At 37.8% G+C, this 26,000-nt stretch overlaps 1 protein-coding gene across 1 annotated transcript in view; it reads right to left on the bottom strand.

Moving 5' to 3' along the window:
- Positions 1 to 26,000, bottom strand: part of CFAP47 (cilia and flagella associated protein 47) — an 857,531-nt gene that overhangs the window by 542,830 nt on the left and 288,701 nt on the right. Inside the window, exon 35 of the mRNA XM_027875456.1 lies at positions 21,339 to 21,473. Coding sequence (XP_027731257.1) covers positions 21,339 to 21,473 — 135 coding nt within the window. The remainder of the gene's footprint in view (positions 1 to 21,338; positions 21,474 to 26,000) is intronic.

The raw sequence follows: 26,000 nt of genomic DNA on the forward strand, positions 1-26,000 counted from the left end.
AGAAAAGCATTGTGGGCAATATGAAGCCATTGCAGTTTATTGAAAAAAAGATAGTCTGGTCACTCAATTAAAGAATTCAACCAGCATTCAAGAACTTCTTATATACAAGGCAAAAAGCAGCATGTCATAGTAAGGAGAGCTGATCTCAAACTTGAGAAGAACTGGGTTCATATCCTGTTTCTAATGCATCTTGATGGTATGACCTTTAACGAATCATGTAATATCTCAGTGCCCCCAAGCAACTCTCTAAGATTCTAAGCTGCAGAATTGGGGCCAACTTTAGTCTACTTAAGCCTTCTATGAGAGAAGACAAAGGAGAAGAAAAAAAATTGACCTCAATAAGGAGAAGGAAATCTTGTACGTGATTTGGTAAAGTTTGGACAAATAATGTAGATCAGGTTGACTTCAGGGAGGAGAAATTTGGCAAAATTTGGGATTTATTGAGGAAAATTTGAGAGATATTGAAGAATATTTAAAGATAAATAATCTCTAGACCTAGATAACCAGCCTGTTCCTACTTCTCGGTTGAGAAAGAAGCATGAAAAGGACAATTAAGAAGAACATAAAAAGATTAAAGAAGATTAAGGAGAATTAGGGAGTAGACCTAAAATAGGAAGCATTTGGCAGAATAAGGCAAGGTAAATAAGACAAAGTAAATGGAAGGATTAAAGGGATAGCTAATTGATAAAGCTGACTGAAGGTGGGTGGAATAGCCATGGAGTTGTTGAAATAAAGAAAAATAATTTGAATGGGTTGTCAAATTATTAAGAGGTGATAATTGGCGGTAAATTTTTTAACCTGTAGTTTAGGATTGAGGTATAATCCACAAGCAGTTAAAGGCAATAAGAATGAAAACTTCAACAATAATGGAGAGCAGGGAAAGTTATTGATCTAGTCTATAATGTTTAATGGGAAGAAAAATTACATCTGAGATAGAGAAAGGGAGACTTGACCCTTGTCAGAATGATGGAGAATAAAAAGTTAAACCCAGAGGAGAAAGAGAAAGGAAAGGACAGCTGTATAATTAGTTTTTAAATGGTTCAGAGGCCGTTTCTGAAGAAAAGAGAGGGATGCTTTGAAGAGGAGGAAACTTCTCATCCTCCAAAGAATGGTATAAAAATGCATAGAAAGTGAGAGGTCATCCAGTAAGGATTCAAAGAAGAGAAGAAAAATAAAAGTAGTTGGTGGTTCCTTGTTCAAGGATACTGAGGCAGCTATTTGTCAACCTGATAGCAATAACAGAGGTATGTTATCTTCTCAGAGCATTAGTCAAGACATCAACTAGTAAGTCAATAAATAACTACTTATTAAGTACCTACTATGTTTCAGGCAGCTAGGTGGTGAAGTGGATAGAACATTGGGGTTGGAGTAAGAAAGATCTAGGGGCAGCTAGGTGGTGCAGTGGATAGAGTACCAGCCCTGAAGTCAGGATGACCTGAGTTCAAATCCGGCCTCAGACTAAACACTTAACACTTACTAGCTGTGTGACCCTGGGCAAGTCATTTAACCCCATATTTGCCTCAGTTCCTCATTTGTGAAACATGTAATACATGCTGTAGAACGAAATGGCAAACCACTCCAATGTCTTTGCCAAGAAAACCTCATGGACAAAAGACCATGGGGTCAGGCAGAGTTGGATACAACTGAGCGACTGAGTAACAAAAAAATGCCAGGCACTGTTCTAAGCAGAAACAAAAAGAAACCAAAAAAATTCCCCGCCCTCAAGGAGCTTACAATCTCTTGGAGGTGGGGAGAGTACAACATGCAAACAAATAAGTACAAACAGGCTATACATTGGATAAATACAATTAAGAGGGGTTGAGAAAGACTTCCTTTAGAAGATGGAAAATTAAGGATAATAAACATACTGTGAGAAAAAAAGATCAAAGAAGGGACAGGATATTGGCTTGAGGTGTATGAGGTAATAACAGAAAGGAGAAAGAGCTCTTCAATTTATATTGAGATGTTTTCTCTGCAAGGGAGATTGTTCTTTACACTACACATAACAAAGCAAAAATTATTAGCATAGAGTTAATACCCAAGATAAGTAGGGGGATACCTATTTGTTCTTAATTTCATCAACTGTCCCTAATGAGTTAAAAGATGAGGTCCTGAAAGAACTGACAGAAATGATTATGTAACTGTTGTCAATGATATTTAAAAGATCCTAAAAAAGAGGAGACAAACCAGAAGATAGGATAAGAGTCAATGCTGTCCTGGTTTTCAAAAAAGGGGAAGAGAACAGAGTCAGCAAACAACAGGCTACTGAAATTGATTTTGATTCCTGAGAAAATTCTAGCCTGGATAAACCAAGAGAAGATTAGTGAACAAAACCTGTATGTAACCAAACTGGGATGTAATCCCGGAGAAATTTCTGTGCTAGTTAACCTTAGAAGTGTAACTAAATCATTATAAAGTGTGTATCTTAAGTATGTGGCTATAATAATAATAATGCCTATATATTTATCTTTATACTAAAATGATAAAATAATAGACATCATGGGAAGAATAAAGTTAGGACATCATAAAATTAGGACATAATGACCTGCAAAATGCAATCTTGCATGAATCAGTTTCTAGAGGACTTTGTTGCACTATACATGAATCAAGAGACTTATAAATCACTGTGAATTTTGTATCTTGAGGTCTCAGACCACACTGGGTGTATTGTAGACTCCACCTTTGTTTCCCTTAACAAAGGTTGGTTTCTTTCTTTGCCCAGGGCAGCTAGGTGGCCCAATAGATAGAATGCTTGGCCTGGAGTCAGGAAGACTCATCTTTGTGAATTCAAATCTGGCCTCAGATATTTACTAGCTTTGTGACACTGTACAAGTCACTTAACCCTTTTTGCTTCAGTTTTCTTATCTATAAAATGAACTGGAGAAGGAAATGGCAAACCATTCCCGGATCTTTACCAAGAAAATTTCAGAGTCAGACATGCCTGAAACAACTGAAGAACAATATATGATAGAAATGCTGTTGGTATGCGTCTGTTAATGAATCTCGTACTATAATTATAGAAAAGATGGAGAGATGTGGATTAAATGGAAATGCAGTAAGATGGATTCATAACTGAGTGGATGGCCATATACAAAGATTAGTTATTAATGGTTCAATGGGAATGTGACAGGAGATATCCAGTAGAGATTCTCTAGGGGTCTATGCTTGACCCTGTGCTATCCATATGCCCATTAAACTTGCAGATAACAGATATTTATTGTTCTTTTTACTTCATTCAGTAACTTCTTTGCTCCTAGCATCTTATAAACCATGCTATAAGGGGAGAAGTCTTAGGGCTTTTTTCTTTCTGAAGCCATTATGGTCTTGGAAAACAGAATTCATTATATGGCTTCTTCATTTTTTTTTCATTCTAGATAAAGAGAATGAAGCTTCTTCAAACATATTAGTTTGAATTAGTTTCAAATTAATTTCAATCAATAGGTTACTTAGTCAATAAGTATTTATTAAGGTTTCACCATGCACCATTCACTGTGCTAAGTTCTAAGGATACAAAAAGTGGTAAAAGATAGTGCTTGCCCTCAAGGACTCACAACCTAATGAGGCTCATGATCTAATGATTTAATGAAACAATCTAGCAATTGTTTCAAGGTATTTGCAAGGAACCTTACTTCCCAGTGGTCTGGAGTACTTGATGCCAAGGAGAGCAAGGGGCATTCCTCAAGAATGACTCCCCAAATCCAGCCCACATACAGTGAAGGAAGAATTCATCTGCTAGGCATGCCATCTTTGGACTTGGATTTGGTGGGTCCAGTGATATAGATATATAGAATAAGTTAAGTTTGGTAGAGGGGAGAGTAAGACTCCCAGGTGTGGGGAGAAACGTTTGTACTGTGTCCTTGCTATATCTTAGAAATAAATATCTCTCCGAAAAAGATACGAGATTTTGAGTGGTTAAATGTGTAATGCTTGGCTCAAAGGGCCAGTCGTGTGAGAAGAAATCTTCTCATCTTTTGGGGCTCTTCTGGCTTCCAGTTTCAAGAGAGAAAATGGTCATTCCAACCTGTCTTTGGACACAGAGTTAGGAAAGATACAATGCCATCAGAGGGGAGCAGTAGCAAGTCAGTGGAGCTGGAATAAAGACTATGTGAAGGAGAGTAACAGGAAATACTATCAGAAATTTCAGTGGAAGACAGAGTGTGTAGGACTTTAAATACCACTCAGACAATTTATATTTTATCCCAAAGGCAATGGGGAGCCATCGAATCTCTGAGTGGGGAAGTTGGAATGGTCAGATTGGTATTTGGAGAATATTAGTGTGGCAGCCTTTTGGAAGAGAGATTGCAGAAGGAAGGAACTGGAAGCAGGAAAAACAAATAAGAGTCTAAGCCACCTCTTCCTTAGACTAGTATAACCATCAGATGCTGCTATGAAGTACAAAGTTGGCTGAGGATTTGCTGGGGTTTTTTTGTTTGTTTGTTTGGGAATTTGGGCAGAAGCAGATTCTTCCAAGGCCATACATTTCTCCTCACACTATGTAGCCCAGGGTGGAAACCTCCCTTCTGGTCCCTACCTCTATGTTTTCCCTTCCTTTTCAAACTGGAGGCTCAAATTTTGCAAGAGGCTTCCATGTTCAATCAGGGGCAGCTAGGTGGCCCAGTGCACAGAGTGCCAGGCCTACAGTCAGGAAGACTCACCTCCCTGATTTAAAATCTGGCATCATATACTTCCTAGCTGTGTGACCTGGGCAAATCACTTAACCCTGTTTGCCTGAGTTTCCTCATCTGTAAAGTGAGCTGGAGAAGGAAACGGCAAACTATTCCAACATCTTTGCCAAGAAAACCCCTAAAAGGTATCACAAAGCGATGACAACTCCATGTCCAATGTAACCTAGCCTGGCTATAACAAAGAGCTTACTTTCTAGGCAAGGAGCAAAATGACTCTTAGTCCATGTGAATCATTTTCTTTGCTATTTTAAAGAATGAATACAAGACAAAAACTTTAAAAAATAATAATTAATATTATTAATCATAATTAATTACACAGAGCTCACTGAGCAGAGGTATTAACACTATTAGAGATCCATCATCTCCTCTCTTTCCCAAGAGAAAACTTCTCTTCCCCAAGAAATCACAGATTTCTTGTTTCAGAATTACTAGACCTAAAATCCTCTCCCCCTGCTTAAATATCCCAGTAGTTTCTGTCTCTTTGTGAGACAATTCCTAGTAAAGGGAAATAACCCAATTATAGGGCAAACACTCCACACACCTAAATTATACTAAGATAGAGGCTATATGAGTAGAGAGAAAAAATCAGATGTAAGAAACATTATAAAGGTAGAAGGAATTATCTGGAATTAATTTGGACAGCTAAAAAGATTGTGGTGCCATTAACAGAAATTGAAATTTGGAGGATGGATATAGGGGTAGCTAGGTGGCATAGTGAATTGAGGGTTGGGTCTGGGGTCAGGAAGACCCGAGTTCAAATCCGACCTTACTAGCTCTATGACTTTGGGCAAATCATTTAAGTTCTGTTCACCCCAGTTTCCTCAACTGTAAAATAAAGACAATAATAGACCCAAGGTTATTGTGAGATGCTAATTTGTAAATCACATAACACAGTGCCTGGCACATAGTAAGTGTTATATATGTGTGTATGTGCATATGGATGTGTGTGTGTATGTGTATATATATATATATATATATATATATATATATATATAATCTGTGTGTGTGTGCGTGTGTATGTGTATGCATATATATGCTGGCTAAATTATTATTGTTATTGTCATTATTATATCATGAGTAATGTTTTGGACGTGTTGAGTATGAAATGCCTATAATACACTTGTGTTAAAACAATTTGGCTGTCTGCTAATAATACTGGACTAAAGTTCAGGATAGTGATCAAGACCAGATAGATCTTAATCTGCAAAGAAATGAAAAATAAACATTTAAGAGCTTAAAGATCACCAAGGGAGACATTATAGAGAGAGAAGCCTCAAGATGCACCACTAATGGGCTCCCACACGCAGTTGGCAGAAGAGAATAATACAGCAAAAGAGACTAGGAAAGAGTGATAGCTAGAAGGAATTCAAGGGAAGTGAGAAAGTTTAGGAGGTGGTGGTTGATAGTGTGAAAAACTATGGAAAAGTCAAGTGGAATGCAGACTGAGATAAGAATAATAACTTTAACTGTGAAGAGATCATTCATAACCTTGGAGAAAACAGTTTCAGTTGAGTGCTGGAGTTAGAAATCAGTTTGCAAGGGATTGAGAAGAAAAGGAAGATAAGGTCACAGGGACAAACTGATTTAGAATCCACAAAATATTAAAAAGAACTTGAGGAAAGGCTCCAACATATAGGCAATCTTCTTTGGAGAAGTACACAGCATAAGAAGGCATAGATATGTTATAATCTGCCCTGGGTGAGGGAATTCTTACCCCAGTGAAATCATGGGTTCACCAAAGTAATGAAATATAAAACAATCATTTTTTAAAAGGGAGAGAGGAGTTAGATGAACTTTTGTCTGTTGCTTCCCTACCTATTGTAAAACTATACTGCTATGTAACAAAATGGTAATTTATTTCGAACACCATTTTAATAAGCTAGAAATTTTCAAGATAATGCATTTATTTTTGTATGAGTCTACTTTTACCCCTTTAGAATGCCAAGAGTGGATACTAAAAATGTACATCGGAGTTCATTTCCATTTTTTATAACAGTGATGAAACGGTTTATAGAAACTTTCTGTCTGATAAATTATAATAAAAAAAATCCCACTAACCAGCATGTCATGTTCAAAGACTTGAATAATATGTTTAGTCATGATTCATACATGGTTGCTTTTCTTATAAACTATCTAACTCCATTTCAAAGAAAATCAACTTCAGTCTGCATGGAAAATATTTTCTTTCTGTTTGTTTTTCCCTTACCCATTTGTTTCAGCAGAGAGGTAGCCTATGAGTCCATATTTTCCTCTTCCTGTGAGAAAGTGTATATAATTCTTGAGTCCCTCATCTGTTAATGCAGGTTGATTATTAGGTTATTAGGTTGTGATGGATCACAGAGGATTTGATTTATAAATTAATAAGTATGAGGTCAGTTATAATTTGGTCTTCTACCATATCTACTTAATATAGAATCCACTATTATTTTTCTCTTTGATCCAGAGTCCCAATGCCTAATGAGGTATCATCACTACATGGTTCACTTTCTCTGTTGCTGCTGCTACTGAGACAGAGTTTGCATTTTCATGGATCCTGTTGCAGAGCAATAGTGGAATCAAAATACCTTCTTTACGTGGATGACATACACTTGATTTGAACCAAAAATATATCAATGAAGATGCATCCAACAAATGGCTGAGTCATTAAAATTTGCTTATAGAAATGGAAGGATTTATGATAACATTTCAAGATTAGGTCGCTGCCACCATAAATTACAAAAATATTATAATTATGGAGTCTAGGAGAATTGACTGACACAGATTATATAATGAAATGGTAGAAATTGGATATCTATCATTGCACATTCCAAAAAAGTTAGCATCTAGTAGATACCTAGAAAGACATGACCAAGTAGGTAAAATTATATACCAGAAACTTACTCTCCTTCATTCAAAAACAAATGGGAATTCCCATACTACAAATTCAAACCCCATGAGCAATTAATGGCTCTCCAATTATTTACTTCTGTCTTTGTTTCTGTAAACAATGTTTTTAGGAGCATTCTTATAGTTCCTGTACGGTATTAGTCTTAGTACATAAACTCTCTGGTACTTTATATATTGTATAGTTATGCTGAATGGTTTAGTTGACTCTGTGATTTTCCAAATAAAGAATCATATCATCTCCAAAAAGTAAGTTTTGTTTCCTCTTTGCCTATATTTATTCCCTCAATTTCTTTTTCTTAATATTGCTATACCTTACATTTTAGCATTATGTTAAATAGTAGAAGTGATAATTGGCACCCTTGTTTTAAATCTAATCTTATTGAATAATCCTCTAACCTTTCTTTATATAATTTTTACTTTGGTTTTAGAAAGGTGCTGGTTACCATATTAAGGAAAAAATCCAGTTATCTCCATGATTTTGCAATAGAAATGGATTTTGGATGCTGTCAAAAGCCTTTCGAACAGATATTGATAAAATCATGTTTTTGTTATTATTTTTTATCAATTATGGGTGACTATGTTTGTAGTTTTCCTTATTTTAATCCAACACTGCATTTCAGGCATAAATCTAACCTTGAAATGCTGTATAATCCTTAAATAGGTGTATAAGCCTATTTGCTACTAGTGTATTTCAAATTTATGTAACAATGTTCACTAGGGATATTGTTCTATAGTTTTCTTTCCCTGCTAGGTCCCTCCTTGGGGAAGATATCAACACCATGTTGTTATCAAGAAAAGAGTTTGGAAGGATCTTTTTTATTTTTGTAAACAGGTATGTATTATTGGAATTCATTTTTCTTTGAATATTTGAGGGAATTCACTTATAAATCCTTCTGGTCCTAGATTCCCTCCCCCCTTTTGGGATTTAATACTTGGTTCAATTTCTTTTTCTGATATTAGGTTATTTAAAATATTTCTTTTAATCAGAATACTTCATATTTTTTAAAGTATTCATCCTTCCCATTTAAGTTCTCATTTTTGTTGGCATGTAATTAAGCAAAATAGTTTCTGATTTTTTTATTTCACTTCAATTATTTTAAACTCTTTTATATTATAACAATTTGCTTTTCATCTATTTTTAAAAAGCAGATAAGTCAGTTAGCTATATTCTTCATTTTTTAAAGCAACCTCCTAGTTTTATTTATCAATTCAATGTCCCCCCTCCTTTGATTTCAATTTTATCTCCTTTGATTTTCAGAATTTTAATTCTATTGTTAATTTGGAGGTTTTAATTTGTTGTTCTACTTTTTTAGGTTTATGTCCAATTTACTGATTTGTTCTTCCTTTTTGATGATGACGTTATTTTAAAATATGCATTTTTCTCCTTATGTTAGCAGCAGCCCATTAATTTTGTTGTTTTGCCTCAGTGTTGAGATTTTCTTTGGTGACATTTCTATTGGAGAGTGAGTTCCTGGTATATAATTTTAGCCACTTGGTCATGTCTTTCTAGATCTACTAGATGCTAACTTTTTCGCAATGTGCAATGGTAGATAGCCAATTTCCACCATTTCATTATATAATCAGTTTCAATCAGTTCTCCTAGACTCCATAATGATAACATTTTTATAATTTATGTTGGCATTAACCTAATCCTAAAATGCAATATCATAAACCATTCCATTTCTATATAATTTGTTCTTTGATTAACCAGACTTTTAGCAATAAGTTATTTAGTCTGTGATTGATTTTTTTATTTTTCTAAAGTCTTTTATTGCATATAATTATTTCATTGGGATCAACAAATGATACGTTTAGTATTTCTGCTTTTCTTCATATTCTAGGTAAGTGTTTTTTATTCCCTAACACAGTCAGCTTTTTATAGAGGTGCTTGGATGGCTAAGAAATATATAAATTCATTTTTATTCTCATTCAGTAATTGCCAGATATTTCTCATCTCTAATTTCTCTAAAGTTCTATTGGGGTCCTTAACTTCTTTCTTGCTTATCTTTTTGTTAGATATATCTGTCTGAAAGAGGTACATTAAGGTCCCTCTATTTTGACAGTTTTACTATTTCTCTCTGAAATTCATTTAATATTTCTTTTAGTACTTAGATTCTATCATTTTCAATGCATGCATTAATTCTTTAGCTATGGTTTCTTTAAACATAATATTGTTTCCCTGTTTATCTTTTTTTTTACCATAGTTATATTTAATATTGCTTTATTATGATTTATATGCATATTAGGCATAAAAATTCCACTCCAGCCTCTCATTTTAATTCTATGTGAAACTTTATGTTCCAAGTCTGTTACTTGTAAATAATGTATTGTTGAATTTTGCTTTCTAAAATGAATTGTTATCTTCTTCTGCTTTATGGCTGAGTTCCTCCTATTCATGCTCATGGTTGTGACTGTTAATTATATTTTTCCTTATAATCTGTCCCCTCATATTTTGTCCTATCTTTGTCCTCCATTTACAACTAAAATAAGGTAGTAAAATTAGGGAGTTGGAATAACACTTATGATCAGTAAATGAAGCAGTCTGTTTCCATTCTACTGTCTTTCTCTTTCCCTTATCCAGCCCCTGATCACAGATTTTTTTTTTATTCTTTCTTCTTTCCTTTCAATCTCACCTTTAGGTTCCCCCAACCCTTCCAATCCTTCCCCAAACCCTTAGAATTTATTTTACTTGACTTTTCCTTCATCTATCCTACTGTCCCTTTTAAATCCCTAGGACCAAGCTGGGTGCTACTCTATCCTCATTTCACTCTTTTGACTCCTATTTGATTCTGTTAAAATTAATTCACTTCTACATCAAGCTGTCTGTATGTTATGACTGTGTGCAATCTTCCTCTTTCCAAATCAGTCAGTCAATAACATTTTCTAAGCACCTACTATATGCCAATCACTGTACTAAGTACTAGAGATACAAAGAAAAGGAAAAGGAAGAACAATCCTTGCCTTCAAGGACCTTACTATCTAATGGGAGAAGAGAAGACAACACATAAAATGAAGATGAAATGGGGCTCAGGGTAGGGGTGGGGACATGATGGAGAAATCCAAAGAAATTCAAAAGCGATGCAGCTGGTAGGATTTGGGGGAAAGACATTCCTAGGCCCTCTCCTTAAATGGAAATTTTAGAGCTCATAGCTCTGCTCTCCAATCAGTGGATCAGAGGGCACTAATGAGATATGAGTACCAAGTCTGATTCAGCTTTGCAGCATAATGAGATTTCTCAAAGAAAAATTTCCTGGGACATGAAGGTAAGATGAAATCAAATGAAAATGAGTTTCGTGGGACACCTGTTTCCTCCATCCCTTCCTCCATGTTGGTATACTCTTTATCTCATGTATTCCTAATATCTGATATTGTGAGTTCCCTCTGTTTCATTCACATTTCCTCCAAAGGATAGTCCCCTATTCCTAAGATAATCAAAATAAGACAAAACCTTCCCTAACCCCCTTTACTCTCTTAGTTAATTTTCTCTTTGACCCTTAAAGACATTAAAGTCCAGAGAGCACACTTTTTTCTTCCCCCTAGTTAAGTATAGAAGTAGTACTTCCTCACCTAGTCCTTCAGATTCATGAAATGTCTGTACCTTTCTATGCTTCTCTTGTCTCTTGCATTTCCATTCCAAAGTGTCTACTCATTTCTGGCTTTTTCATCAGAAATGCTTGAAAATCCCTTATTTTACTAAAGGTCAATTTTTTTTTCCTCTGTAGGATAATATTCAATTTTACCAGATAGGTTTTTCTTTGTTATAAACTTTTATCTTTTACCTTTTGGAATATCACATTCAACATCTCCTCCCTTTAGAATAGCTGCTGCTTTTGGACAATACTTTGTACTTGAACTTTTTTTCTTTATGACTGCTTGAAGTATTTTTTTTTCTTTGACCTGAGAGCTTAGGATTTTGACTATGATATTCTGAGGGGTTTTCATTTTGGAGTTTCTAGAGATTACCAACATATTCTATTTTCACTTTACCCTCTTCTTCAAAAAGACTGGGAAGTTTTCACTTATGATTTCTTAAAATATGGTATCCAACCATTTTTATGGTTATTATTTTCAGTTAATATTATTATTAATAATAATCATTAGCATCTACATAGTGCTTTAATATGTGCAAAGAATTTAACATATGTTATGTCATTTGATCTTATTTGGAGTTTTTTTTTCTGGGTTTATCCCTTGGTCAACTTTCAATACAAGATTTCTTCATTGTATTTAGTATTTTCTTCTTTTTAACTCATATTTTTTTCCTCATTTTCTGAATTGGGGTGCTGTGCTTGGATCAAATTATACTTCTACGCTCCTGGATTGTGTGGGAAGTTCCTGCTTAGTCCTAACTGTGATAGCTAAGATCTCCATTATGTAGGAATTGTCTGACCTTATCTCCTGTTGTGGTGCAGCCCCAGAGTAGCCGAAATTTGGGGCAGACGTTGTCAAAGTGGAGTGTTATTCTGTTCCTTGTTTTGTCATCCTGAAGTGACTGAGGTTCTGCCATATCACCTTGATCTGGGATCTGCTCTGGCCCTATCTGGCTTTTATGGAACCAACATGTTTTTACATCCCACTTACCTTGGCTTGTCTCTACTTATGGCTTCCAGAGGCTTTTTGTGTAGTCTTAGACTGAAAGAAATGTTAATAGCTTTGATTCTCTTTGGTTGTATTTTCATTGTTCCTCTTGTTGTGTTTTTTAGAGTTTTACCAGGGTATAGGAGATGGTGGAAGGCTCCTCAAGGTCCTTATAGTCTACCATCTTCCCATAATCCTGATTCCTCCTCTGTTCTGACAGATCTACAAAGTTTCGTTGTATGTTTTTGAAAATAAGGTAGGTATCTAGAATTTTTAGTTGGTCATGATGTACAGAACATCCTAAGATTCTTAAATTTATTCCCATAAATTGTTTTCAGTATCAATTGTGTCTAATAGCAGATACCTTACATTTTTTCCAAGTTTCAGCCTTTTGACTTTGTTCAAGTATTTCTTCTTTTCTCACTGAATGACTGAATTTTGTTTATTCCATTTTTTCTTCAGGGAGTCATATTTTCCATTGCTATCTATTCCACACATTTTTTCCTCAAAAGGTTTTCATTTCATTTTTTTTTAATTTCCTGTTTCCTTTTTCTTATTCATTCTTAAAGAGCTCTTGTGGCCATCATTCTTTTCAATGAAACTTCATTTGTATTTCTCTTGGAGTTATTCTCTTTATCTGAGTTTACCTCCTGGACTTATCTTAACTCAGAGTCTTATTTCATGGAATTCAGAGATTTCTTATGTTTACTCATATCTCAAACTTCAACTGTTGAATTAGGATTTTGTTCTGACTCTTCTTACACTCTTGGATGGGGTGAGGTAGGACCTGCCTAGTCCTGTCCCTTTGGAATCTGGATGATACTGCTACTGGGATAGAGTAACTGGAGCCAGACCTCACCTTCTTCCATATTTCTTGTCTTCTGCCTCCATCTCCTGGTATACCACCATGCATATTGACCTTGATCTCCTCTCTCTGTTTCTTTCTTCTTGTTCAATCATCAATTGAAATTTGGCTCAATCTGTTGGAGCTTTGATAATCCTAAACCAGATGTCAGAGGTCAAGCTGGTCTCAGGCCTTAGGAGGGTTCTTGACATGGTCTACATGGGGGTTGAAACATGCCTTTTCCCTCTCCCCCATGTCAGAGTCACCTTGCTTTGTCTGTCTCCTACTGTGGTTTCAATGGAATAGTTGGTTTCAGGAACACTGAAGATTCCAGAGGTATGCATGGACTAGTTGCCCTTATCTCCTTGTCCAATGGACAAGAAGGGACTGGTTCCATTCTCCACAGCAGCTCTTACACACTAGGTTGAAATCCTAATGGCTTCAGAATCCATTTACCAGATCAAGATGGTTTAGGTGCCCTTGGTGTACCCCCACTCAGAATATCTGCAAGAATGACATCCTGTACTAGAGAGAAGAGCTTACTAATGTTGAACCGGGGTCGTATGGATCACTATTTGAGCGGATGCTATTTTAAATTTTTGCTGGAGTGTTTGTCAGGGAAGCTAGGCTATCCTAGGCCCTTTCACATCAACCAATCAACCAATAAAGATTTAATAAGGGCCTACTGCATGCCAGGCATTGTCCTACGTGCTGTAGATACAGAAAGAGGCAAAAGATAGCCCCTGTCCCCAAGGATCTTACAATCTAATGGAGGAGAAAACATGCAAACAAATATGCACAAAGCAAGCATGTATAAGATAAATAGGAAATCAATAACAGAGGGAAGGCACTGGAGTTATGAGGAACTGGGGAAGACTTCCTATAGAAGGTGAGATTTTAGTTGGGATGTAAAGGAAGCTAGGGAGGTCAGTAGTCAGAGTGGAGGAGGGAGACGCATTCCAAGCCTGGGGGACAGCCAAAGAGAATGTCCAGAGCTGAGAAAGAGAATATCTTATTTGCCGAACAGCCAGGAGGCCAGCATCACTGGATCAAAGAGCATATGTGGGCAAGTCAGGTGTAAAAAGATTAGAAAGGTGGGGGGTAAGGGGTGGGGCACTAGGTTATGAGAGGCTTTGAATGCCAAACATAGCATTTTGTATTTATTCCTGGAGGTAGTAAAAACCACTGCAGTTTATTGAGTACAAATTTGATGTGACCAGACCTGCATTTTAAAAAAATCATTTTAGTGACTGAATGGAGGATGGATTGGACAGGGGGTAGACTTGAGACAGATACGCCCACCAGTAGGCTATTGCAATCACCAAGGAATAAGGTGATGAGGGCCGGAACTACAATGGTAGCAGTGTCAGAAGAGAGAAGGGGGCCTATCTGAGAGGTGTTGCAAAGGTGAAATCAACAGGCCTTGATATGAGGGAGGGGGAGGGGAGAGTCATACAGGATGACTCCCAGGTTGAGAGCCTGAGGGACTGGGAGGATGATGTTGCCCTCTACAATAGTAGGTAAGATGAAGAGAGGGTTTTGGGGAATGGGGGGATAGGAACAGGTAATAATGAGCTCTATTTTGGATAAATTGAGTTTAAGGTGTCTCTACTGGACATCCAGTCCAAAATGTCTGAGAAGCAGTTGGAGATGCAAAACTGGAGGTGAGCAGAGAGATTGGTGCAGGACAAGTAGACTTGAGACTCATCAGTACAGAGACAGTAATTAAATACTCTGAGATCAGCAAGTGAAACAAGAGGGAGAAGAGAAGAGGGCCCAGGACAGAACCATGAGGGCCCAAAAGTCCTGAACATGTTTTGAGTTTTTTCACTTCTGTATGTTGGTTTATATAACTATAGATGATGTTGATTTGTGATTTTCTAAGTCAATATACCAACAGCAGGGATCCCCTTCTATTTGAGTTTGACAGTACTGGTCTACCCCACAATCTATAGAAAAAAATGCTTTGACTAAAACAGGCATGAAATTGATGTTTGTTGAATGAATAAATGATGTATTTATGTTGCTACCAGAGAGGGTGTTTAACAAGACCAGGAGCCATCCAGCTCCAAGCAGGGACACCTTACCAGCAAAAGACTTGCTAAAGTTCACTTCTACAAGATCTGAGTCCTTGAGCTCCAATCAGTGAAAGCTGCCAGCTATTGCATAGCTAAAGCAAACCTACTTTATTAGACTAGGCAGTACAAAGAGAAACCTGTCACCCCAAAATGACCTTAGACAAAAATGGCAGCTGCACTATTCCACAAGCTTTAGGCATGCAGATTACATGGGTCTCTGTGGTTATGTTTATAGTTCCAATCATCTTTATCATATTACTAGTAAGTTACATAGGCACTCTCTCACTCAGGCTCCAACCCTGACCTAATGGTTACCAAGGGTAACCTTAGGTTCAAAACTGGAAAATTTGCATAAGACTCCCCTCATTAGTGGAGAGAGTAATGACTCAAAGCTGTGTGAGGAGTTGGCATAAGAGCTCGGTTGGGCAGAAATCTTCTTCCTGCTTTGAGAGAAGAAACATCCAGTCCCAGACTCTAGGGAGAGGAGATTCTCACAAGCTGAAGTATAGGAGAAAGCCTTGAGTTATCCCTGATTTCCAGCTTCTCTGTCTTTCTCCTCTCTCCTCCGTCCTCTCTTCTCGTCTCTTCTCTCCCTTCTCCCTGCTTTTACCCCACCCCACCATTCATTTTGTGTAGGGTCTGTATATTATCAGATCTGCATAAATTATCTCATTTCTGTTGTTATCTGCTTTGATAAATAGATTTATTCAGTAGTCTTCATGATCCTCTTCTGTGTAACTAGCATTGGATAAAAAAAAGAAGATGAAGTTTGGAAGTTTGAAGTCTGCCATTCTCTTTAAGAGACAATGAGGCAGAACCAGGAAAGCATTCTGAGCAGCCCCCCAAAAGTCATTTCCTTTAGACTAACAACAGATTTAATTCTCGTCTGCTAGCCCTTCTCTGAGCAGATCTGAGTGACTAGACTTGTTGTCCTTTCTCCCACTCCCCTGTTGGCAGGAATCATGGTTGGCAAGATTCCTGAGATATCTATTAAAAATTCTCAGTGAGTCACACTTAGACAAGCCAAGTAGATGGACCCATAATCTACACCGGCCACATACACACACATTACAAAAATTTTTACCACAACATTTTAATAGCATAAACCCTGAAAGTAAACAGTCAGAGAATAACTCACCCCAGAGCTAGTTGCAAGACTTTCCTGGAAATAAAATTGCCTTTTCTCCCCTCTACCCAGATTTCTCCTTTTGAATCAGATAGGGGTAAAGAAAGAAGTGAAGGATTTGAAAGGGCAAATGGTTTTCTTTCTGGAGGGCCAGAATTGGGGATTTGAGAAAAGTATTCGTTAGACTGGGGTTCTCATACCAGCACCAGAGCCTGTAGGTCACTGGCTTACTCATTCCCATTGCCTCATTCCTGGTCACTATTCTCTAATAGGCTTACAATTGCATCTGGTCTATAACTTTTCCTGGTCTACTCTTCTCCATGCTCAGGCTCCATAATCTCTGCTCCTGTCCATCAAATAGGTGATAGATCAGTCCTCAGCCTTCAGCTCAGACAGTCCAGGAAGCAGTCATGGCTGCAGCTCCCTCCTACACCAACCTTTTCCTTCTTTTCTTGCCGGACAGAGACTGCTCTTCCTGTGGTTGCTCCATAGCCTCCAATTTCTTTTTGAAAGTCCGTTTAAAGTCAAGAGCAAGAACTCATGAGAATAATAGATAGTCTGCCTGACTCACAGGCAGAAACCCAGTCTACCAAATTTTCAGTCATGACTTCTCAGAGCACAGGGCAAGCCTCAATTATGTTAACAATAGCTTCTTTAGAAATTGTGTTTCTTGAGTCTTGACTTGAAACATGCTTCCCTAGACTGTAATCAGTAGGTTCAATTAGACCTTTATCTAGATAAAAGTTCTGTAAAATGAACCCTTTGAATTAATACCAACATTTTCAAAAGATCTTAACCACTCAAAGTTCTTAGCATTTGTGGTGTCAGAAGTCCAAAAAAACTCCAGATCCTCCATTTAAGGGCACCCAGGGCAGCTATCTCTCAATTTCCCACATAACTGTACTCCTGAACTTCATCAAAATTTCTAGAAACTCATCGTTCTGCAAGATCACATCAACTATGCAGCTCACACCTCCTCAGAAGCCCCTGACCCTGGGACCACCCTCCTATCTCTGATTGTAGATGGTGAAGGTGGACATTAGATAGCTCTGCCCAGATCCTCCATATTAGGAGGTTAACCAGGGAAGCTATCTCTTCATTTCCCACCCAGCTGCACTCTTCTGAAGTTTATAATGCCCTCTCACCAGGTACCCTTTCCATCCCCCACCCCACATTCCTTAGGTTCTGTATGTATTTTGTCTGCCCCCAGTAGATTATGAGCTTCTTGAGAGAGGGACTGGTGTTGTATTTCATCCTGCATTTTCTAAGAGAATCAATGACAACTTGACTTACAAGTGAATTGGATTTGTATGAGGCAGAGCTGTGTAACAACAACAACTAAAAAAAACAAAAACACATAAAATGCCTAATAAGGAGTTGATACCTAAGAGAATGAGGAAGATAGTAAGAGGATTTCTAAGCCAACCTTATCAAAATCTTCTCACATCTCCTCAAACCAATGCTTACCCTCTTAGCTAAGGACTTCACCTCATACTTTATGGAAAAAAAATTAAAACTATTTGCCATCAGCTTCCTTTTCCTCCCTATTTCTCACCTCACATCGCTCATACATCTTCCTCCACATATTTTCCTTCACCTCTGCCTCTCATGAAGACATTCCATTTCCCTGCTCTGTGTTTTTACTTACTGTCCCCCATGCCTAGGATTTCCTCCCTCCTCACATCTGCCTCCTGGCTTCCTTCAAGACTGACCTTAAATACCACTTTGTGTAAGAGAACTTTTTAATACTACCTCTCATACCCCCATCCCACTCCCTACTGCTAAAACCTTCCCTTTAAATTATCTCCCATCTACATTGTATATATCCATATGTACTTGGTTGCTTGCATAGTCTCTTTCATTAGAAAGTGAGTTCCTTGGAAGCAGAGTATTGTTTTACCTTTCTTCATATCCTTAGAGCTTTCTATAGTACCTAGTATGGAGTAAGTGCTTAATAAATATTTGTTGATTGATAAAATCAAGTTGTCAGGCCAAATAAACAAAATCCTAAGCAACTGAAAGAACGAGTGGAGATTGCTGGGCCACAATCAGTGCTATTTGAAAGATGATAGAGAAATGGAAAGGTAACACAAAAGACTGGAGAATGACAAATGATTTGGTTTTCAAAAGGGAAGAGAGAAGATTCATTTCATTTCATTTCTTGAGAAAAGATTAGTGAACATATAAGAAAAAAAAACACTTCATCTGCAGTGGATGGAGCACTGGGCTTGGAATCAGGAAAACACAAATTCATAAATTCAAATCTGGCCTTATATACTTAATAGCTATGTGATGTTGGGCAAGTCATTTAACCCTGTTTGCCTCAGTTCCTTAATCTGTAAGTAAAATGAGCTAGAGAAGGAAATAGCAATCCACTCCAGTATCTTTGCCAAGAAAATCCCAAATAGAATCATGGAGAGTCAGACACGACTGAACAACAACAACAACAACAAAACACACAACAAAATTAACCTTATTTCCTTTTCTAAAATTCAAGTCAAGTCACAAAACCTTTATTGAATACCTACTACGTACCGGGCACTGTGCTAAGAACTGGGAGTATAAAGGAAGGTAAAAATGGTCCTTGCCCCAAATGGGGCATATATGAAGAGAATGTCATAGAGAGTTTACCTAGATGTTAGCAAAGAATTTGATAATGCATCTCGTCTCCTACAATTCATACGGAGATGAGAGGAAGTAGACTAGACAATAGAACAATTAGATGGATGCTGAACTGGTTGAATGAATGAGTGCAAAAATAGTCATTAATGGTTGAACGTCAACTTTCTAAGTCTCCATTAGAGTACTTAAGGTTTCTGTACTAGGCTCAATGTTTTGGTATTGTTGTTTTTATTATTATCAATACACTGACTAAAAACACTAGATGGCATGCTTATCATAGTTGAATATGACACAAAGTTTTAAGGGAAAGCCAATGCACTGGATGACAAAGTGAGGTTCCAACAGATAGTGTCAGGCTAGAGCTCTGCATTTGACCTAATAAGATATAATTCAATAGGGATAAGTATTCAACAAGCATTTCCTAAATCACCATGTGCCAGATATGGCAATAAGTTTAGGGGATTAAAAAAAGGCAAAAATATGGTTACTGCCTTCAAGGACATCCCATTCTAATGGGGTAAATAATACACAAACAAGCATGTATATATAAGATATATACGATATAAATGGGAGGAAATCCCAAAGGGAAGTCAAAAACAGCAGGGAAAATGTAAAAATACCTCTTTAGTAGGTATCATTTGAGCTAGGTCTTAAAGGAAAGCAGGGAAGTCAGATAGTAGAGGGTGAGGAGAGAAATAATTCCAGGAATCCCCAGTAGCTAATGAAAAGGCATTGGGTAGGATGGGGTATTATGTTCAAGGGACAGCAAAGAAACCAATGTCACTGGATCACAGAATATGGACAGGGGCAGGGGGATGGCTAGTATAAAAAGGTATAAAAAGACCGGAAAGGCAGGAGGGGACTGCCAAACAGGAAGAGACAACTGAAGTTTATTGAATATTAATGACATGGTCAGAGCTGGATTTGAGGAAGATTACTTTGGCAGCTGAATGGAGGATGGACTGGAATGGGGAGGGTCTTGTGGTAGAGATATCAGGTAGAAGCTTATTGCAATAGTCTACACATGAAGTGATAAAAGCCCACACCAGGGTGACAGCTGTATAAGGGAAGAGAAGAGGACATATACAAGACATGTTGAGAAGGAAGAAACAACATGACTTGGAAACAAATTGGATATGTGAGTTGAATTTGAATGAGAAGTCAAGGGTAACACTTAGGTGGCAACCCTGAGTGACTGAAAGGATCATGGTACCCTTAACAAAACTGGGAGGGTGGGAAGAAGGCAGGATTTAAAGGAAAAGATAATGTTCTGTTTTGGAACATGTTGAGTTTGACATGACTATTTGTTGTTGTTCAGTCCTTTTCAGTCATGCATGATTCTTCATGACCCCATTTGGGGTTTTCTTGGCAGAGATACTGGAGTGGTTTGCCAGTTCCTTTTCCAGCTCATTTTACAGGTGAGAAACTGAGGCAAACAGGGTAAAGTGACTTGCCCTTACAGCTGGTAAGTGTCTGAGGCTGGATTTGAACCAAGGAAGATGAGTCTTCCTGACTCCAGGCTCACACTATCCACTACACCACTTAGCTCCCTTGAGATGTCTGAGATATCCAGTTTGAAATATCCAAGAATCAGTTGGTGATGAAAGAGGTCAGGAGAGAGGTTAGTATTGAATATAATAGATTTGAGAGTTACCCATGTAGAGATAATAATTGAATCCATGGGAAAAATCTTTTTTTCCCTCCCTAGCAGTTTTTCCTATCAGAATAAGCTGCTAGTTCACACAAGTGCTAGAATCTTGGTTATATTCAAAAGCCAGCTCACCCAAGAAATCTCTACTGATTACTCTATCCAGAAATAATCTTTCTTGTGAATTTACATATAATATCAACAAATTAATATCTGTAAAGACCAGCCAGGCAAACCACCATTGTTATAATGTTTACTTTTCTGTACTAGGATTTGGACAAAATTGTTGGGGAGTAAGCAACTTCCTAGAAGACTCAGAAAATGTTAGGCCTTCCTGTCTATTTATTAAATCAGTTCCTTTATGAACTAAATGAATCTCATGACCATAACATGTCAAAACCAGCATAGCAGATAAAGCTCTGGCCACCTGAGTTCAAATCCGGACTCAGACACTTGATACTTACTAGCTGTGTGACCCTGGGCAAGTCACTTAACTCTGATTGCCTCAGCAAAAAAAAAAAAGTCAAAACCACTTTAAAAATAAAGTTTAACTCTCTTCTTCCCCACCATGCCACACTCACTTACAACCACTACCAATACCATAATGCAGACAATTAATGGGTGAACTTGAGAAATTAACTTCATAATATGTATGCTTATAATTTGTTACATGGTCATTTCCAGATGAAGTAGGAATGTGACAGTTCCTTTCTTGACCTGCCAATAATATATCAGTTACATAGCACATGCAAGTGTGTGTGCAATTTCAGTGTCCCTCTGCCATTTAAATGCTTGCTACTATTTTTAGACTTTGAGGAATTCTTTAGATCCAAAGATCATAGGTCTTATTCCTACACAGAGCCATACATACCTGTCTGACAACAGTGGTGTGCAGAGAACAGAGAAACTGAACAGTCTTAGTAGGTAAGTAAGACGGCAGGTTTTCATACAGATAGACACAAAACATGAGCATCAGGACTGGATTTGGATCACAAATATCAATGGCCTAATTTCAAAGACAAAAAACATGTATAAATTAGTAGAATACTAACATAGGTGAGGATGCACAATAATAGGTAAATACATTGTTAGGCAGATATTGAGAGGTAATTGTGGGATTAGTCATCCCTGACTTAAAACTGCAAAACTTCTAAAACCAGCACAAAAACAACCCCTTACTTGGCTTTGGAGCTCAGTGATTCCAAATCAACATAGAGTAGTACTAACACACTGGGGCACTGTTCACCACCCAGTTGAGTTAGGAATGAGATGAAGCCTTCCTGAACCTTATCCAAGCACATCTAGTTACTACTGAATTTCCAACAGGGCCTCGGGGAATTAAAATACTTTAGAATTAGAAGGAACCTTGGAGACCAACTGGTCCAAACCCTGCAGCTTTATAGAAGAAGTCTTTTCCAAGACTTGGAAAAGCCAGTGGGACTGGCTTTTGAATATAACCAAGATTCTAGCACTTGTGTGAACTAGCAGCTTATTCTGATAGGAAAAACTGCTAGGGAGGGAAAAAAAGATTTTTCCCATGGATTCAATTATTATCTCTACATGGGTAACTCTCAAATCTATTATATTCAATACTAACCTCTCTCCTGACCTCTTTCATCACCAACTGATTCTTGGATATTTCAAACTGAATATCTCAGACATCTCAAGGGAGCTAAGTGGTGTAGTGGATAGTGTGAGCCTGGAGTCAGGAAGACTCATCTTCCTTGGTTCAAATCCAGCCTCAGACACTTACCAGCTGTAATAGAAGAAGTGTGATACAGGGAATGGTGAACTGGCCTAAGAGGCACCTGGGTGGTATAACAAATAGAGTTCTGGGCCTGGAATCACAAAGACCTGAGTTCAAATTTGACCTCAGACACTTAACTGTGTTACCCTGGGCAAATCACATAACCTCTGTTCTCCTGAGTTTCCTCAACTATAAAATGGAAATAATAACTGTGCCTACCTCATAAGATGGTCTTGAAGACAAACTAAGATAATATTTGTAAAGTGATTAGCACTTTGCCTTGGCCCATAGCAGGCTCTATATAAATGCTTTTTAAATTCTTACTCCCTTCTTCTCCTCTTCCTCTGCTCACCCACCCACCCACTCAGAAACATCTAGGTGCAACAGTGGGAATACAATTGATACCTACTGGCTATAGGAATTTGGGGAAGTCACCAAGCTCCGAAAGCCCTGGGCAACTTTCTAGACAATTAATTCTAGAACAGTTGTCTAGAAACATTGGTAGCTAGACTTTCCTTACCTAGAACTTCCTACTCCAGTGAAACCACCAGTCTAGATAAAGCAGTCAGTTGTTCAGTCTTTTCAGTCATGCCCAGCTCTTTGTGGACATTTGGGGTTTTCTTGGCAAAGATGTTGTACTGGTTTTCCATTTCCTTCTCTAGCAATTTCACAGATGAGGAAACTGAGGCAAAAAGAATTAGGTGACTTGCCCAAGGTCACACAGCTAGTGTCCGAGGCCAGATTCGAACTCACAAAGATGAGTCTTCCCGACTTAAAGCCCAGCACTCCATCCACTCTGCTATCTAACGGCCAAGCAGCAGTCAGTTATTAGATACTTATTAAAAATGTTGCATATTTTTTACCTCAAATGTATGCTACTCCACCCCACCCACCACCAAAGCAGAAATAGGGAATAAGGGAATGTGAAAAACAGCTTAAGTGTCATGAAAAGAGAAGCAGAAATAGTCGACAAAAAATCTACGTTTCTAGAAATTCCTAAGTTCTCTAGTGAGTGTTACAGGGACACTTAAGAGAATTAAAGTGACTACAAACTCAGCAGGGAATCAACAGTGCCAAAAACAAAACAAAACCGTTACACAGTCTGGAGCTGGCATTACCAGAAACATTCCTCCAAAACAAGGGAGATAATTGCTCCATTGTACTTGGCACCAATTGGAACACATCTGGAATATAGGGCTCTCTTGGGACCCTACATTTTAAAAGCAGCACTGATTAGAGTTCTAGGGGATAGGATCCAGAAACATAAACTGTCTTAAAAAAATACATGTGAAATGAATAAACAAACGAAGTTTAACTTTCAAATATTTAAAGGACTGTCACCTTGAAGAATTAGACTCAGTCTATATGTAGTACTTCCTTGAGGATCCATGATAGAAGGACTATTCCTTCACTTCAGTGTAGATGTAGATATCCTGTGATCGCTTCCTGTCTTCCATGAGGACACTTTTAATTTCCTGAGGAGCCAGAACTCCATACATATAGTAAAGGGACAGTTCCCACCCCAAGACCTTTCTGTCCCACTTCTAGGTGTATGGATGACTCTTTGGTCTATGAAGAGAGGGGAAGATTGCTCTCCCTTCTCCTCCAAGCCTGGCCCTGTCAACCCCTTAGCCTCCTAGGTAAGCCTATGCCTAGGATGGCACAGGGCCTTGTTAGAACTTAAAAGGCAGAAAGTATCTCCCCACCCCCACTTCCTGAGCACCCAAGCAACCAGAGGTCAACTGCTGAAGCAGTTGCAGCAACAACAGCAACAGCAGAAAAAAACAACAGAATGTCCATGATAGAGAATCATCCACAGAGAATGAAACCACCATAAAGAAAAGAACACACTTGGTGTTTTAAGTGGAAGTGAAATAAAATAGCTCACAAATAACTCTTCACAAATGTCCCAACAAGGTTTGAAAGATAACCTCTTGTAATCATTCTACAATTATTTTTCTACAATTATTTATCAATTGTTGTCTAATTGTTTCAGTTATGTATGACTCCATTTGGGATTTTCTTGGCAAAGATACTGGAATGGTTGCCATTTCCTTCTCCAGCACATTTTACAGATGAGGAAACCGAGGTAAATGGCGTTATGTGACTTGCCCGGGGTCACACAGCTAGTGTCTGAGGCCATATTTGAACTCAGATATTTCTGACTCCAAGCTGACTTTTATGGATTATATCACACTTTGGGTGTGGGCATAAAACTGTCTGTTTCAGGCACCATTCATATTTGTACTCTGAATAACTTTCTTTTTTATTTCCTTTTTCCTTCTTCCTTTCTCACTGTTCCATTTGGAATGATACCTCAGACCAGAGCATGGGATAAAATGATTCCTCAGGAATCTTAGAAGGGAGTGGAGGTATTTGGAATTTGGTGCCTATTGAAGAAACAGGCTCCCCCAGAGCAATGAACCTAGGGAAAACCATTATGGCAGGTAAAGAACAGGGATTGGCAAAGGTAGTCTGCCCCTGTGACCTCACCACGGCTATCCTCAATGTTAGGTGTATATTTCTAGAAGGTACAAATAGGAAGAATAAACATTTAAACTTCGAATTAGAGAGGAAAGAAGTCCAGAGAATATAATCCCCAATTTCCACATCCCAATTCCAATGAGTCAAAGAGGGCACAGTGAATATTCCCCAAGGCAAGTTCCATATACTAGAGAATACAGCTGTTTACTTCACACTTACAAAAATGTTATACATCATCCTTTTTTTAGTTCCTATCCATGGTCCCAAGTAGACACAAGGAATAAAGGAATGTGGAAATCAGGTGTAGTGAGGAGTGATAAGCTTGAAATAAAAAAGAAAATAGAAAGAAAAGCACAAATGGTCTACAAAAATCTACATTCTTAGAAGTCTCTAAACTCTACAGGGAGAGTTCTAGGGAGGCTTAGGAGACGGAAGTGACTGCATCAGTGGGCAATTGGTTGCCGCAGGACTAGGTCCATTGTCAACTTGTAGCCTTAGTGACAGTGGCTCTTTCTCTGCTAGGTCAGACATGAAGATTCTTCAGAAGACCCATCCTGTTAACAAGCACATCTTACCAGGAATCTATTCCTTGTTAAACCATTAAGCCATTATTCTCCACCATTCTAGAACCAGTCCAGTGATTTAGGCTTGGGGTTAAAATGAAATGAGATACTCAAGGACAATAACATGCAATAAAAACAACTTTAAATGACTAAAAAGAATTCAATTCCTAAAGTTAAAAATGATACTGACTCATAAAACCACTACTCCTCTTCGCCTCCAGAGCCTCTTAGGCAATTAGTAATGCTAGTTCAGAGCAATGAGAGTTTTTCTAAAACCTCTGATGCCAACTCTCTGTAGGGTGAGTTTTTATCCTTTAGGCATCAAGGAAGCTAAGAGGATTCCCTGCCCCCTTAAAGAAGTATCCTTATATGAAACAGAAGTTGCTTTTATCGACACCCCCTCAATAAAAGAATTATTCAGAAAAACTATTTTATTGGTAAATATAACTCTATTTTTACTGTTTATGTAGTATCTTAATATTTAGATAAATCTATTTTCATTGTTTAGTATCTTTCTATAGATAGATAATCTTAATATCTATATGGCTATAGATATATTTTTATTGCTTAGAATTCATTTGTCTATCCGAATCCAGAGAGAGAGAGAAAGAGAGAAAATCTTTTGAGCTGTAAAGCTAAAGATACATTGTATTGTGTAGTATCGACAGAGAAGGGGAGAGAGAAACGGGGGGGAGAGAGAGAGAGAGAGAGAGAGAGAGAGAGAGAGAGAGAGAGAGAG

Source organism: Vombatus ursinus, unplaced genomic scaffold (assembly GCF_900497805.2).
Source record: "Vombatus ursinus unplaced genomic scaffold, bare-nosed wombat genome assembly UNPS02014809.1, whole genome shotgun sequence".
NCBI lineage: Eukaryota > Metazoa > Chordata > Mammalia > Diprotodontia > Vombatidae > Vombatus > Vombatus ursinus.